Source organism: Dunckerocampus dactyliophorus, chromosome 5, assembly GCF_027744805.1.
Source record: "Dunckerocampus dactyliophorus isolate RoL2022-P2 chromosome 5, RoL_Ddac_1.1, whole genome shotgun sequence".
Lineage (NCBI taxonomy): Eukaryota > Metazoa > Chordata > Actinopteri > Syngnathiformes > Syngnathidae > Dunckerocampus > Dunckerocampus dactyliophorus.
This window is the reverse complement of record NC_072823.1, coordinates 23,604,646-23,621,176: the sequence shown is the minus strand read 5'-3', so window position 1 is coordinate 23,621,176 and position 16,531 is coordinate 23,604,646. Positions and strand designations below refer to the sequence as shown.

The window sequence follows — 16,531 nt, the reverse complement described above, 5'->3', positions numbered from 1 at the left end:
TGTGGCAATGTTACTGTCAGCGCAACGCAAATGTTTACTCTAAGTTACGGCCTTATTATGGGATTTCAACACGCGGCATAAATCAGCGGCTGTTCAGATTTCTCTCCTCCCCGCAAAAAACTTTTGGAAGGCGGCTCGGACTGTACAACCACAAGCTGCCACAATAGTCAGGAGAGCTTCTTTCCGCAGCCTTAAATCTATTACAGCAAACACACAAAGCTCTTTAAACGTAATGTAAACACGGCAGCACACTGACCGCACACTCCTCTCACTTCAGTCTGCCTGTAGTGACTTAATTTTTACAATCAAATTTGGCAGTTGATGACACAGGTTAAGACTGTTAGCACTTTATTTGTTGAGCCTCACCACAGCTCCCTCACCACACGTTTTACAAATCTAATGACATTGTTTGACACTCATCTCAAAACAAATAGTCGCCTGTGACATTTATAGCTTGATTTCTTGTGGGGTTGCAGTTCTCCAAGCTGAGGAGTGCTTGGGGCGAGCCAAGCAGGACCGGACTCGGGAATGGCTCCGTAACCAGAACACTCTGAGGTGCTCGGAAAGGTGAGCAAATTCATGTTGTCACTAGATTTCACTAGATTACCTTTGACTGAGTATTACTGCATGTGGTAGGATCTCATAATAGACATAAAGCAAACGAAAGACATAATTTTCTCTTATCCACAGTGAGCATTTCTTACCAGACATCAGCGCTGATGCGTTGAGTGCCGGCCGTTCACAGCGTGTAGTGAGTACACCCTCTTTCACTTCCAGCTCACACAGTTACAAATACTAATTATCTGATCTCCTGCTGGTTTTGTAGTAAATACACCCTCACAAAGATATGAAGAGTCCAGAATTTATACGGTAGGTTTATGGTAACAGAGAGAGACCAAACAAAATAAATTACAAAAGGTTATTAATCCCTTTGTATTTGAGAGAATTTAGTATAATACAAAGTATTTAACCAACCAGCAAGTGTTCTGACCTCCACAAACCAATTATGTGTTCATGAAATACCCATTTATAAATTGTTACAGACTTAGGGTTAATAAGTTGTCTTTTGTGCAGGAAAAAAATGCCCTATTTTCAGAGGAAAAACAATTTAAAATCTAAAAACTAGATGTTTGACCAAAAATCTACACATTTTTGGGCTTGCGAATGCCAAATCTCAACTCATTATTTGGATAAAAGACACCTGTTACAGAAACAATCTCTTCCATTCAAACCCCTCCACAACCATGGGCAAGACCAAAGAGTTGTCAAAGCACCATTTGCATTGGGATCAAATATTTATTTCACTCAATCAAATACAAGTTACCGGTAATTTAAAACCTTTACTTGATTGTATTATTTCTGGGTTTTTTTTACATTCTGTCTTTCTGTTACAATAAACCAGTTGCTCTGTATTATTTTCTGTCATGCCCCCCTAGGGGACAGAAATTTTTTCTTCCCGATTTGAAATACTATTGAGAAATTGTTCATATTTATTTATCTGTAATCTACAGACTGAACTTGAAACTGAAAGCAGGAAAATACAAGCAGTGAAGCATACAAGCGTATTCAAGAGTCAAACTCCATGTTGAGTAAGATAGATGTGTACATGTTGGCAGGTCTGCACTAACATTGAAAGTACTCCCTGCCTTTCACACCCCGCCCCCCGACAGTTCTCACCCCTTCCCGCCACACAATTTAAGAAACATTGCGATAAACCTACCATGAAAGTTTTGCACGGTTCAAATCTTTGACAAAATCAGCAGGGGATCAAATACTTCTTATCCGCACTGTACTTCCTGCTTGAAAAGGTATTGCTAATTATGTTGATTGTTTTGCAGCATGCAAGACAGCTTGCGTGAGATGCATAATGTTGTCTGTTATGTATGTGTACATGTATGTTCAGGCAGAAACAGTGCAAACAGAACATCTGCATCACACGAGTGGAGTATGGGCCTACAACAGTTTATTACTCCAACCATGCAGAGAAAGCAAATGTGCACGCAACAACTCTCTAGGACCTGTGACAAGTAAGGCATTTATGTTATTGTTCAGATGCGCGCACGCAGACACACACACGTCACACACACACGTCAGTTGAGGTGTTCACATCCGAATGTATTGCATGCACTGCAAACACCATATTTTGCTAACATTTTCTGGATAGATTATTAATATTATCAATTAAATTATAAGAATTACTAAACAAAAAGAATGTCACACTTTTTATTTACTTGATAAAGTCAGCAGTGTTACGTTAAAGCAAGTCACACATCAACATTGACTTCTTTTTAGTGTTGTTGTTTTGTGATCAAACTTTAGAATTGTCATAGACCTTTTAAGGCGACTGCTAGGCGAGTGCATAGCAGGCTCAAGTTGGGGGAAGGGCCAGAAGGTCGGGCCGGGGACACGGTGTCGTGAATTTCTCTTCTGGCAGGAAACGAACAGCGAGAGAAGAGGGGGGAAAAAAAGGTAGAGAATGACTGGGCCTTCTGTGCGAGGACCAGGGACTCAGCAGCCGGCCTGACAAAGATGCCACTGACAGCAGATGAGCACATGAAACAAGCTCGGGAGGCGGCCTGAAGGAGAGCCCTGTCCCCGCTAACGAGGCCTAATTGGATTCTGATGATGATTTCAAAATGATATCCACGAGGTGCGCTGGCCCAGAGCAGAAAAGCGTGTTGTGCTGCCGAGACGCTCGCACACAAGCACATCTCAGCCAAAGCTGATGAAATGTCGTTTTTTATCAGCTTTCATCGTTAAGAGCTTGTCACAACTCACAAAACAGAACTTGAGGAGTTAAGTCAGGAACAACAAAGGAAAAATCAAAAGATGCGGGAGGCCACTTTGTTTTTATATATACAGTACTTTAATTATATTAGAGATGAACAATATATTTTTTTTTCAAACCGATACCTATGACTTTCTGCTTCCCAAGACCGATATGGTACTGATAACTACTACTTTTTTTATTTAGAACAGTAGTTTGTGCACACCAAGAGGTGGTGAAAGACTCGAGCAAATTTTGATTTGACCAACTGTACTTGTTGATTGGTCCGAATCAAATATCATGACATTACCACTACCGCATCATTGCTATCAGGAGAACCAGAGTATAGAGTGGAGGGAGCCACCTGCTGTAACCCAGCAAGGTGCACTGTACTTTTGCACTTTTCAAACGCCGCGACGCTGGCGTTTCAGGTGGCTGATAAGGTTTTTTGTGTGCTCAATGTTTTTTTTTTCCCCTCATCTCAGAGCATTTAGTACAGGAAATGTCTTTGTTGGAAAGTGAATGTTTGTCTACAAGTGAGCTCAGGGGAAGTTACGACAGGGCGTTAACATCAAAGGCAGGAGAAAAAAGGAGCGTTTGATTTGCTCACCCGCACAGTGCAGGTATTCTTGCCTCATTGGAGCATTTTTTAAAATTATCGGTTATCTGAGCTATTTTTAATGTTATCGGATTTATCAGTATGACATCAGAATTCCCTCATATCGACCTGATAATTATCATGCACCCCTAAATTATATATATATTTTTTGTTTTGTAAAAGCTAAAAAATAAAAAAACATTTGAAATAAATAAATCCAATATTATAATTAATATTTTATTTCACCATAATTGCTGCCGGCCAATAAAAAACAAACAAACCATGGGCTGCAAATGGCCCCCAATCCGCACTTTCAACACTGCTGCTCTAATCCAACCTCTGACTCATTCATTTATTTAACCTGTGTGTCCCAATACTTGTGTCTGTCTATCTATGTGGATTGATGTGTTGTGACACCATTGCGCTTTTCCTCTAGAACAAGATGTTCCACCTCCTAGTCAGGTTCCGTCTGCTGCACGCAGAAAGGAACGCATCTCCTTTCGGGACGAGACAGTCAGGTGGAGCGGCGGCTGGGGTGGAGGGAAGAAAAGAGACAAAGTAAAACACGCACATAACTGAAAAAAATAAACACTTCAATACACATCTCCTCTGCACCCAAACTCTCCAGAACCTTGGCTGATAGCGCTGTTATAATGCGATACCTTCATATTTTACGACATCTTATCTTGTCCTGTCCCCCTCACCTCCAACTGTTCTGGTGCAAACACCTTCAGGCGCTCACATCAAGTATGTAGTAACACATGACACACTTCAGATGATGACAGGAAATGGGAAACAGAACCTTCCACTGACAGTACCTGTGGCCTCATCTTTCTTGTGCTTGGAGCTTGTTCAAAGCCACGTTTTCACATAGTGGTTCACTCCAGTTCACTTCACCTCAGTACAATTTAGAAGTAAACAAAAGACAACAATGGAGGACATGTGGAAGACAAGTTCTGTGTCTCATATGAAATACTTCGGTCAGTACACTTACAGTACACAATAAGTATACTGTGTAAACTGTGACTAGCTGGAGTCGTTGCAATTCACGAGTAATAAGAGAAAAAGAAGAACTTCATTTCTGGCGCGCATGGATTTACGACTGCAGGTATTCACACTGTTATGATCTGTTGAAAGCAAAGGCCAAAAAGCTTTCAACAATTAATCCATCCATCCATCTTCTATGCCGCTCCCCTCCTGATTTGCTCTTGGTCCCCCGCGACATTTCAAGCCCCACACGGTAGTTATGTAGAAATGTATTGTTTAATGGCTTTGCTTCGCGTCATGAACTCCACTACAGAAATCAGTGTTTCCCACACGTCCACTTCTTCAACTATTCTGATCGAAAATGGAATATGTGTCCTTTGCTGAAACCTTTTTAATATGTTTCCTTGACTTTGCCTGCATTGTCTTTTGCATAATCATTTTCACTTCTTGCATATGGGTAATGTGTGATAGCAAATGCTAACTGGATGTAATACATGAACTGTGTGTACTAATGAATGTTATGTAGACATATTAGCGATACTCAGGTTGTGTACACAACTATTGAGGTGTAATTATATTTACTGGCATATTCTAATTATGATATCAACTACTTTGATTACCTGTAAACTTTGAAAATGTGAATGTGAAATACTAATCATTAATATTTACAGCATCATACATCTTTGGGACTTGGTCATTTTAAAAGTAGCTTGCAGGCTGAAAAAGTGTGAGCACCCCTGGTGTAGGTGGTATGGCACTAATCATTATTACAGTGCCTTTTCCTCCTGAATCTAAGTGTACTGCTTGGTGTAACATGGTCTTTAGAGTCTTCAGTGTGTACCGATGGATCTGGATCTCGGCACCAAGCACAAACATGTCAGCTGATGGGCTAATAGTCCGCTGCTCCGCCTGGAAACGATAACTTAATGAAAGTCAAAACAAATAGTTGGCCCTGGCGAGCGACTCCCTTTCAGGAAATGCGCCCCGTCTATTTATTTTGCCTCTTTGTGCTGCGTGTGTGCCTAGAGGTGGTGGCGGGTGTTTAGGTGGAAGCCAGTTAGTTGACTGTACGCTGATGGTGGAGTTTGGGCCAAAGATGTGGTGGTTCTACCGCCACAGGGACCGCAGAGAAACCAGAGATTAGCTGCCTCGTTCGGCAGGGGGGAGCTTCTTATCATTAAGGCCATGTGGGGAGCACATGGGGCATTGGTGCAGGAGACAGGGGACATGTCCAATATTTACTACTGTCCTTTATGACTCCACGCACTTAGTCCACATGCATTCATCTGCCAGTCAACTGATCTTCTTCACGTTCACAGATTATTTTTACAATGTCAGAACAATCACCCTCTTGATTTTGTATAATATCCAACATCCATCATCAGACTTTTACATATTATTGTTCTAGGTGATAGCAAGGACCCTATTGATTTTGAAACAAGACCAAAGATGCTTGAGGTTTCTGGGGCCATGCTACACATTTGAGTTAGCAGTGAGTATGCTAATAGCAGCAGGAAGATTATTTTTGGACAACAGCAATCCATGTACAGGTGTTCCACATTTTACATTGTTACGTTCCGTGGTGATGATGCACTCCCATAAATTAGTAATGCTGTACAAAAAGAAAAAGAGAATACGTATTTGCGCGTCGCTGCACTGAGAAAGGACAACGTTGCTTTTGTTCTTTTTAGTTAACGTCTTGAATTGAACCTCTATTATGTCTCCCAAGTGTGAGGCAAAAAGTAAGAAAGAAAAGGAAAGTGAAGTGAAATCAGACATTGTAAAATGCTCAAACAGAAATGCCGACCAACATTGGCTGTATGCCTGGTCCAAGCTGCTCAAACTTTGCGACCACCGTGAAAGATAACGATGGTATCCTTGAACATCTGAAAGCATTTGCTCCTATGAAATGGACAGTAATAACTGAGCAGAGCGGCGTAGTGGTTTCATTATTGGGACTTTCTCCTCCCAATAAGCCTGTCTCTCCCTCCCTTGCAACGCCCCTTTCAGTGTGCAAGAAGATAAATGTATGGAGGAGTTCTCTCTTTTTTTTTTTTTAATTAGTTCCATTTCATTCTTGTGTTTAATTTTTTTATTACTGTATTTTATGTCCTTCATGTGATCAGTGTACAGTGTGAGTGACTTTAGGTGTTTATGTAGATATAAGTTCCGACTTCCAATGAAACTCAACTTACATCGCCATCGCAGGAACAGAAGTTGTACGTATCTCAAGGACCCACTGTATTATAATGCAAAATAAAGACATTATATACAATATTACACACTATATTTACATCAATATAAATTTTCAGCACAAATGTAACTCAACCATTTGTCCTTTTCCATTGATAAATATCAATTTGAAAAATAATTTTCTCCTCTAATTAAATACATTGTATGTTAATACAACAAAACATTGTGTATAATATTCAGAGTCATTGATGATTCTGTCATCTGTATCATTATTATTGAAGTGCAAAGTACGAAAAGACTCTACTAAAACTGGCAGTGATTTTTCCAAAACAACTTTACTTAGGAAGAAAAATGGAAGCAAAGCAACGGGTCAGCTCCCGTTGGTCTGCGTCTTTCAGCCAACGTAAAGAAAAGTGGACCCAAACTCGAGGAATGTGCCAGTGGCCCTAGAAACCCGAACTGCACTGAGGGAATAACGTGGTCGCAAGCAGAAAGCATGGGCTAAATGTCAAAGCCATTTGGCGGAGCTAATACTGTAGTTTCATGTGAGCACGCCCTGGCTTGGTAGCAGGATGTTTTGCTACAAATTGAATTAAAAAAAGAATGTTAGCCCGGTTTCAGCTTGACGAGGAGGACTTGACTTTGCGAGACGTTAAAGAGCTCATGTTAGGTCTATTTTGGACAAAAGCCAATATTTGACCTTTACTTGTTTTTACATGTCTGCTAATAAAAAAACAACAAAAACAAAGTATAAATATTAAATATCATACAATTTATTTTGCAAAAGACGTCAAGACGGTTCCACAGGTCCTTCATACCGACCGCTGTCAGGCTCTACAACACCTGCACCACCTGAACCATGTTGTAGTCACTATGCTTTCTTTACACTGTTCTCTTTACTTGCGTATCTTGGCTGCTGCTGTACAACAAGTGAATTTCCCCGCTGTGGGATAAATAAAGTACAAATACAAATACAATACAAAAAAAAGGTTCTGTTGGCTTGGACTGCAGCAGTTAACGTATTATTAGAAATAGCACATCAATAAATACCCCAAATTAGGAAGTGCCAAAATTTTGTGTAAAATGCTGATAAAACTCTTGCGGCATTTGAGAATGTTAAAACTTGACTTAAAACTAAAAAGCTAAAATTGCCTTTACAGCTTCCTCGTTCAACTTCTTAACTGGCTGAATTAGGCTGGACCTTAGAGCTTCCACTGCATGCCAACGGTACACATGTGACCTTTTGGCCTGCCACTTCCTTGTGGTTCTGAGAGGAATAATACTGCAGGTCCACTCACCGACGCCGTAGTGTCTCAGGCATCATAGACATCTACTAAAAGCACGCTCAACTATTCACATTTTTTCCCTCAGTGTGTATCCACCTTAGAAGTCCAATAAGACACCCGCACCCCCCCACCGGTCCCCGGCACTGCTGTTTATTTAGACTTTTCCTTGCGTGGCACCGCACAGACCTGGTACCGCCGCACACTGAACTCAAAGCCCACCAGGATCACGCACGCCTCCCCATGTTGCTGCCATTTGACGGAAACATCAATGATCCACCTTGTTGAGTGTAAGTGTACAAAAATAAGTGTTTAAAAATGTAATAAGCGTAGTAAGTGTTTAAAAATGTATAAAACAAAAACTATATAGGCTACATATGTAATTTGTTTTAGATGATACAAATAAATAGAAATGTCATTTTTGCATAAACCACATTTTTAGTGTCACTGTCACTGCTAGCGAGAAATGTTATTTCTTTAAAAATATAATTCAATTTTAAATGAAGAATGTTCAGAATATTAAAAAAAAGAGGTCAAAATAGATTTTGCTTTACAATTTACAGCAATTGTGTGACATATTTACATTAATGTATCAAAATTGACTTTTTGTACAACAAAGCCCTGTTGAGACACAATTTTCTTCATAAACACATGCTGCTGGGATTTGCCATGGATATTACTAAATGCTATTTACATCATATGCTTTAATATATCCTATACAGATATATTAAATGTACTGTATTCATGTTAGAGTTTATACAGTACTAATTATATCAAATGTAATAATACACTCTCAAAAGGGAAAACATGTTTGCTCATAAATTGACAGTGAAATGAAATAAAATGTGTAAAAGAGTTGTTAGAGCTCCAGTGCAGAACAAAGTTTGATGATGTTGTTGCAAACCTGCAGAAGAAATCAGCTTTAGTTACATGTGTCAGCAGTACGGTTCTGCTGGGACTGGACCTGCAGTGGGAGGAGTTGTGGTTCTTCATGTTTCGGACAGCAGGGCCGGGTTGGGTTGGGGGGTGTCTTGGAGGACTTTTGAGGTCTATAAAGACTTGCTGCTGTGGTGACTGCCGCACTGATGCGGACGACGACGATGATGATGATGGACTTCATGGAGGACAAGTTCGGGCTGAAGAGTCAGGCCATGAAGGCCGTAGACTACTTCATGGAGCCGGTCATAGAGAGTTTGGACAGCGGGGTCTACTTCGCCAAGTCTCCCCCAAAATGTGCACAGGCCTTCGGACTGACGAGTGGCGAGCACCGCGCCTCGCCGCGCGGAGACTTGCACGGTAAGAAGTGCATAAAACCTGACTTTTATATTCACGAGTTTATTGTTATTATATTCACCTTGAAGAAATAGGCGCAAGTGACGTATTTCGACCGTACCTTGCAGGCACCTACGGCGCGGCCAAAACGGAGGACGAGGGCGGCGCGGCGCCGTCCTGCTGCGCAGTGGAGGACACGGCGGACAGGAGCGACAACAAGGTGACGAGCAGCAAGAAGCGTCGTCACAGGACCACCTTCTCCACCTCGCAGCTGGACGAGCTCGAGAAGGTGTTCCAGAAGACTCACTACCCGGATGTCTACGTGCGAGAGCAGCTGGCCACCAGGACGGAGCTGACCGAGGCCAGGGTGCAGGTAAAGAACACTGTTGATTTTTAGCATCCGATCACACAACTGATGGACTCTTCGCTGAACTCGGTGATTTCCTTCAAACACTGAAAGCATGTAACTTTACCTACGATTTTTTCTGTGTCTCATGGGGCCAGGTGGTTTCTAAAGTTATGATTATTGAAATAGTGCTGGAAGTAGCCTACTGGAGCCAAATGTTTGGCCTGCATGGTGTCCGCCGAACATTGTGAGAAAATCGTAATATAGGCAATTGCAATTACTTACACACGGACACGTGCATATTTATTATTAACATATTTGACCTGCAGTTAAAAACAAATGTCTTGAAATCTACACATTTTTTAAACATGTCAAAGACACTTTTTAGGATGACGTATTATTATTTGTATTATTATCATTGTCATTATTATATGCACACAAGGATTGTCCTCAATGTTACGTTCAAATTCAAATTTTAGCTCCGTGAATCTCAAAATGACAGCAATCGTTGTGTATATAAATTGTATTTGGATTTTTAATACTGGTTGAGTTATCAAGCCCATGCAAAGACAGTTTTTCTTAGTATTTCAGCCTGCCTCAAAGCGTTGATGAAATAGCTCGTTTATTATATAGATTTATGCATTATTCATGATTATATGTGATTACTTTTTTTATGATTATTGTCATTCTATGCTGTAGTTCAAAAGCAATGAATAGTGTTCCCATCATACAAGTAAAAAGTAGCTATTTATTTCCGAGTGACTTAAGCAAAGTAAATCCATTTTAGTCATTGCAGTGTACTAAGGAGTGTCAACGTACTTTGATATTTTCAAGACAAAGTCTGAGGTCATTTACTCTGATTTTCCATTCATCTATCATTACCATACTTATCAAGTTATTGGTTAAGTTATGCCTTGCATTTATGTCCACATTATACAATGTTGCTGTCACACTTTTACTTATTTCTTTCAATTTATCTTCTATTTGTTAATTGATCTATTATTTAACATGTCCAAATTATATTATGGGATAAGGAGAGGGGATATATGGAATTGTGTAAACTGATGTACTGTGATGTGACTTTGTTAAGTATGTTCCAATATTACCATTACCATTACATTACCAAGGTCATTTCTTATTGTTCATATTTCTTACAGAACAGGGTTATCAAACATTTGTGAATAGTCAAAGAAATCCTAAGAGTGTGTGGTGCAAGGTGTCGGTTTGTGTCTATGAAATAATGATCTTCTATTTAGTTTGTGTTTGACCTGATATTCAATTCAACTGATGCTGGTCATCAGTCATCTCTAAACTTGTAGATCAGGGGTGTCCGAAGTGCAGACTGGGGGCACTTTTCGGCCCACAGCTCATTTTTTAATTATCCCTCGACATACTGTAAAAATAAAGTAAGTTATTAATGAGATTTATTCTTAGATATTACACTAATTTGCTTGCATGACACAAAGTGATGATGTTTTATTCTATATTGACCTACACTGAATTGCTTCTAGCATGTTTAATGTACAAAATGTGTCATAGTGGACCCCTTATTCCCTTATTATTATTCAAAGCCTATTAGTGACAGGGGTGTGTGTGTGTGTGTGTGTGTGTGTGTGTGTGTGTGTGTGTGTGTGTGTGTGTGTGGTTGGTTGTGTGTCAGGTGTGGTTCCAGAACAGAAGAGCCAAGTGGAGGAAAAGAGAACGTTACGGACAAATCCAACAAGCCAAAAGTCACTTTGCAGCCACCTATGATCTGTCAGTGTTGCCTCGCACCGACAGCTACTCACAGGTACCACTGGCTATACACCTTGACATGTTCAACATTACAATAAGTATCAATCAGCTTTGATTAATCACCTTATATTACTTTACACGATCGCAGAAAAATTCATCTTTCACTACTCAGAGGAGACACAAAATATATGCAGTTGGGTGTATCTGTGTAACGGGGCGCCATCATCACGGTTCGTTACGTACCGCGATTTTTGAGGTCCCGGTACACTACAGTACGGTAAGAGAACAAAATGCAAAATGTAAAACTTGTTAGCTTTTGGATGAACAGGTTTAATGTCCTTAATACTGAGGTACGTACCAAACCGTGATGATGGCATACCGTTACACCCCGATATGCACAAAGTGTCAAGTAAAAGTATGTAAAAGAACAGGAGGACGGCATTTTATTGATTAGTGCTGCACCTAATCTATTGGATTTACTTTATGGGCTTTAATGACGTTTAAATGTTCACGTTTCAAGTTTCAGGAAGAGAATACTCTTCTTGGCCGTATCTGATTTATTCCAGTTTGAATTCTAGAAAATGTGCACTCATGCAGCCCCCTCCCTTTCTGTACCAAACAACAAAATGTCGTCATGTGATGAAAAAATTTGTTTTTTTTTCATTATTTCAAAAAACAAAAAAACAAAATCATTAAGTTGAAGACAGTGAGTCTAAAATTGAATAAATGTAATATATAATGTACATGTTCTTTTATTAAATTGAAATTTTAAACCCCCCCAAAAAACAGTTTAAATTGAGTTGTGTCTTTATATGAAAGAATTTCTCACCTGATGGCAAAATGATGATAATGCCAAGATGATTTTATTGATGATTTTATTATTTGCTGAACCACTTCTACTGACAGTGTTTTACAAACTCAAGTCAACATGAATATATATTTTATTTTACTTTTGTATATTTTTCATACATATTTTTCATATTTTTAAAATGCAAAAAACAACACACATTCCAATTTAAATGAATGTTTCTTATTTCCACTTTTGAAAGAACGAACGCTGTTGATTTTGAATGCTGTGAAGGTGGGTGCAGGTCGGAGAGGTAAAAATAAGGGACAATACAATACATAATAAAATTATTATGTATATGTTATTGTTTTATTACATTTAATTAATTTGTTCACTTACAGTGGGGGTGTCCATTTTCAGCTTGTTGTGTTTTTTATTGGCCCTTGCCATCCGTCCATCCATTTTCTCTGCCGCTTGTCTTTACTAGGGGGTATGCTGGAGCCTATCCCAGCTAACTTTAGGCGAGAGGCGGGGTACCCTAGACTGCTGGCCAGCCAATCGCAGGGCACCTATAGACAAACAACCAATCACACTCACATTCATACCTATGGACAATTTAGAGTCTCCAATTCAGCTAACATGCATGTTTTTGGAATGTGGGAGGAAACCGGAGTACACGCAGAAAAACCCACGCACGCACGGGGAGAACATGCAAACATGATATTCAAATGCGTATCACCCAGATCACCTGACTGTGGCCAACATGCTAACCACTCAGCCCAGCTCTTGCCACGTTGTAAAAATAAGAGCATTCATTATTATTGATTATATAGTAGTATTATAGATGTTACACTAATTTGCTCTATAACATAAAACAGATGTCTAATACTTTTGTATTGGTAATTGATGCATTTGTTATTAAAATGTAGTCTATTTATGATTCCGTTAAAGTACATTCATTAGTCCTGCCTGTGTGACTTAACTCGTTTCTTCTCCCTGCAGATCCCAAACAACCTGTGGTCCAGTCCACCTCCCACCGGTTCCGTGGTCTCGCCCTGCATGCTACCCCGAGGCTCCCCCCCCTGCGTGGCCTCCTACTCGCCCCGCTCAGCCTCCGGCGCCGCCGACCACAGTTACTTCCCCAACCAGCAGAGCCAATTCGGCCATGTCTCCCTCAACAACTTCTTCGGCGCAGACCCGCTTCTCACGCCGCCCTCAAACGGCCACCACGCCTTCGAGACCAAGCCCGAGTTGGAGAGGCGCTCGTCCAGCATCGCCGTGCTGCGCATGAAGGCCAAGGAGCACGCCGCCAACATCTCCTGGGCCATGTAAGCCTGGCTTCTAGAACTTTGGTGTGACTCCACTTAATAACGCTGCTCGTCTTTGGAGGGGGAACCGCCCACTGCTCCTGTCAATCAAAATAAGACCATCTGTGGCATCAGGAGCAAAATGTTCTGATCCAGGACGATGTTGGAGCGGAGATGAAGCTGTGGACTCTGTAGGCTCCAGTTAGTGGACAAGCCTGGAAGAAGTTCCACTGTCCTTCCATGTGGATCCACGATGATGGATCAGAACCACTGCAGTGTTTCTAAACACCGTGACTCGTCTTCCTCTTGGACACCAGTGACTTACTCACGTCTTTCTGTGCTTTGCAACCAAGTTCTGTCCTGGCAGGTCCACCAGTTCTGTGTCAGCACGAAGGACGATGTGTGATGTTCATGTTTCTGCCAAAGCCAAATAAATCACTTCATCCTCACATGTGTGCCATTGTTACCTCAGCCAAGGACTGTTTTCATCACAAACTACTACTACTACTACTACTATTACGACTACTAAAATGGGCCAAGAAAGGAATCCATTACATTTTGGTAAATGGCACATAATATGTGACTTTATTTACATTTTTACTGCAGCCCGTTTAGGCAGCAAATTTGTGAATAACTTGTGCCCTCTGCTGGTTGTGCCAAGTAGTGAAATCCTGTTGCTAATTAACTAAGCCATTAGGTTTTAGCAGACTTTTAAAATACAGTTCATTTCTCCATAGCAGGAATTCTCCTGATTGTGAATATCTGACACAAGAGGAATGCTACCACTTAAAACTGCCAACCTGTTTTTTTTCGTATTTCACACTTTTTACCGTTTTTACGTTTTGTGTTTACCTTTTAAATTTCAACTTAAAGCATGTTTCCTTGGTTGGATTTTTTGCCATGGTCTATTAACGCATTGCGCCGAAAATCAACTAAAAATACAGATTTTTAAAAAAATGTATTATGAAAATATCTAGCATGCGTAATGAACCGTCATCATAACTTAGAATTCAAATATAAAATGTGTAGTTCGGAACCTCATACAAAATTAGCAAACAATAATAAATGTAGTGAAATATTCGAATTATTTATCTTCACAGGCAGATACAACTATGTACACAACAAATAATGCATCCCATTCCAAAAAAATGTGTTTTTATCCACCTGAAGAAAGCTGAATCATGATCATCTACAGGGTGTATCAAAAACAAGTAGACTCTCAAAAAAGTAACCACTAAAGCTACAATTAAATATTTTCATGAAATGTCTTTATTTGCATATGTTTGGTATGGACATCATCCTTCCGTCCATACCAACATTTATTGCATAATTGCATGCATGACTGAACACAGGCCCTTTCCTCCAAAAAATGAAGGTTAAAATTTAAGGAAAAGTCTTCAACTGTGATGCAAAATGAGAATTTTGGTTCATCTACGCTGCAATACCCAACCCTTTCACGTTATTTACACTGGGGTCATGGATGTAAGTATTTGCCAACTCAGTCCTCAACATGGCCTCCATTTCTTCGGATGCACAGTTGCGCTCTCCTCCGCATGTCCCGCACTGCTCGCCTGATCACTCCCCGGTCCCTCCGGACGATGTTAACTTCAGGTCTGATTTGCTCTTCAATGTCGTGGAGGTCATGTGGTGGTGTCACATACACTTTTGATTTGACATGGCCCCACAGAAGAAAAGTCCAGCGGTATCAAATCAGGTGACCTTGGGGGGCCATTCCACTGGGCGCTTCAAAGCAATAACATGGTAACAAAAACCTCTGTCAGCCGATCAGTTACAGTTCTCCTCCGGTGTGGTGGAGCACCATCTTGGGCCCACCGAGCACGTGCCAACCGACCATTACCTTGAAGAAGAAAAAAAGGCAATCCTCTGAGAGTACGAACGACGTGCTCATTCAACATTCGGAGATAATCGACACCGTTGATGTTGCTGAGGAAAAAGCACAGTCCAACAATGAAACCATTTCCGACAAGACCAATCTTGTCAGAATAATCTGGGTATTGCAGTGTAGAAGAACAAAAATTCTCATTTTGCATTTTCCTTAAATTTGAACCCTTTAAGTTTCTGGAGGAACTTTTTTTTTTTCCTCACCGCAAAACGGGCCTGTGTTCGGTCATGCATGCAAATATGCAATACATTTTGGTATGGACCGAAGGGTGACGTTCATACCAACGTACGCAAAGACTTTCAAAGCCATGATGTGCGTCTTTGCTTCATTTCGCCACTTCATGGCACTGTTGGCTCACCCGCCACCCCCGCCCATCGCCTGTTTACTTTTGCAATGAAAAAATGAGACATAATAAGAAACTCATGGTAAACATTGATCATAAATCTGGTTTACCTTGACCCATCTACACGGCTTCAAGTCTGGTAGTTTGAAGTCTGCACTTTTTCCGTGTTGTCTGTGTTGTGGCTGCGTCGTCATGCACGCTGTGCCAACTACTGTGCCGCAACTGCATCTTCCGCGTCCAGCAGGTCAAAGACTCTTAAGAGTTTACATTCAGGGTCAGCGGTTAAATCATGTCACCTCTCGGCCGCTCGACTGATTCAACGTCTTTCAACTGATCTGCTCCAGGTTTCTTCCTCAGAGGGAGTTTATCCCTTGCCTACTGGTTTTGAAGATAGTTGCTGAGATCAGAGGTACTTTTTCATGTGAGAATTATTCAAGCATTGACATGGGCAACCACACCGCAACGAGACGTGATGGGTGAAAACTGAGTACAGTGCTACTTCATGTTGTGGCCCTCCACGTCCAGCAGAGGGCGCTGCACCTACAGGAGTGACATAAAAGCCTCGAGTGTGCATGTTTAGGATTGTTGGGCCTTTTTAACATTTAGGTTAACTTTACGGCACATCATTTCAATTTGTTGCAGGATATAGTACAGGAAGATGTACTGACGTCATCAGTGATGTTACGTCCACTCGGTGTGACGCAACAGGTGCTGTCATGATCACGAGCAGAGGTGATTGGGTTAACGCTAATACACTTGTAGGCCGCTAGATGGCAGCATAGTAGTTAATACACATACACACGTGATATAGTGTGTGTACACTGTCACTTTTACAGTAATTATTATTTTATATGCTCTTTAAAAGACTTTGTATATATGAAATGCAGTTTTTATCCACTTTTACTTTTAGATAACAAAATTGTGCATCTCCTCAACTATCAGTACTATCTATGTCCAGTGTTTTAACCCCATTACATAAATGTCTGACTAGTTAATAGTTGTAACTCTAGG

General features: G+C 40.7%; 2 protein-coding genes across 3 annotated transcripts in view; both read left to right on the top strand.

Moving 5' to 3' along the window:
- The window catches only part of lrriq1 (leucine-rich repeats and IQ motif containing 1), a 46,909-nt gene extending 40,240 nt beyond the window's left edge, over positions 1-6,669 (top strand). For both annotated transcript variants that reach the window (XM_054776023.1, XM_054776022.1), the window contains 4 exons: positions 477-567; positions 691-751; positions 1,904-2,027; positions 3,802-6,669. In XM_054776023.1, coding sequence (XP_054631998.1) covers positions 477-567; positions 691-751; positions 1,904-2,027; positions 3,802-3,944 — 419 coding nt within the window. In that variant the 3' untranslated portion in view covers positions 3,945-6,669. The remainder of the gene's footprint in view (positions 1-476; positions 568-690; positions 752-1,903; positions 2,028-3,801) is intronic.
- Positions 6,670-8,853: 2,184 nt separating this feature from the next.
- Positions 8,854-13,714, top strand: alx1 (ALX homeobox 1). The gene is made up of 4 exons (XM_054776784.1): positions 8,854-9,124; positions 9,229-9,473; positions 11,107-11,235; positions 12,970-13,714. Exons 1-4 carry the CDS (start codon positions 8,914-8,916, stop codon positions 13,297-13,299), a joined length of 915 nt encoding a protein of 304 aa, XP_054632759.1. The 5' UTR covers positions 8,854-8,913; the 3' UTR covers positions 13,300-13,714.
- The last annotated feature ends 2,817 nt before the right edge of the window (positions 13,715-16,531 follow it).

What these genes read in the sequence shown, in the direction of transcription:
- alx1 (XM_054776784.1), top strand. Translation starts at nt 8,914, where the DNA reads ATGCGGACGACGACGATGATGATGATGGACTTCATGGAGGACAAGTTC. An exon ending in GCCGCGCGGAGACTTGCACG is followed by an intron (nt 9,125 to 9,228) that starts GTAAGAAGTGCA and finishes CGTACCTTGCAG; the next exon opens with GCACCTACGGCGCGGCCAAA. An exon ending in GCACCGACAGCTACTCACAG is followed by an intron (nt 11,236 to 12,969) that starts GTACCACTGGCT and finishes TTCTCCCTGCAG; the next exon opens with ATCCCAAACAACCTGTGGTC.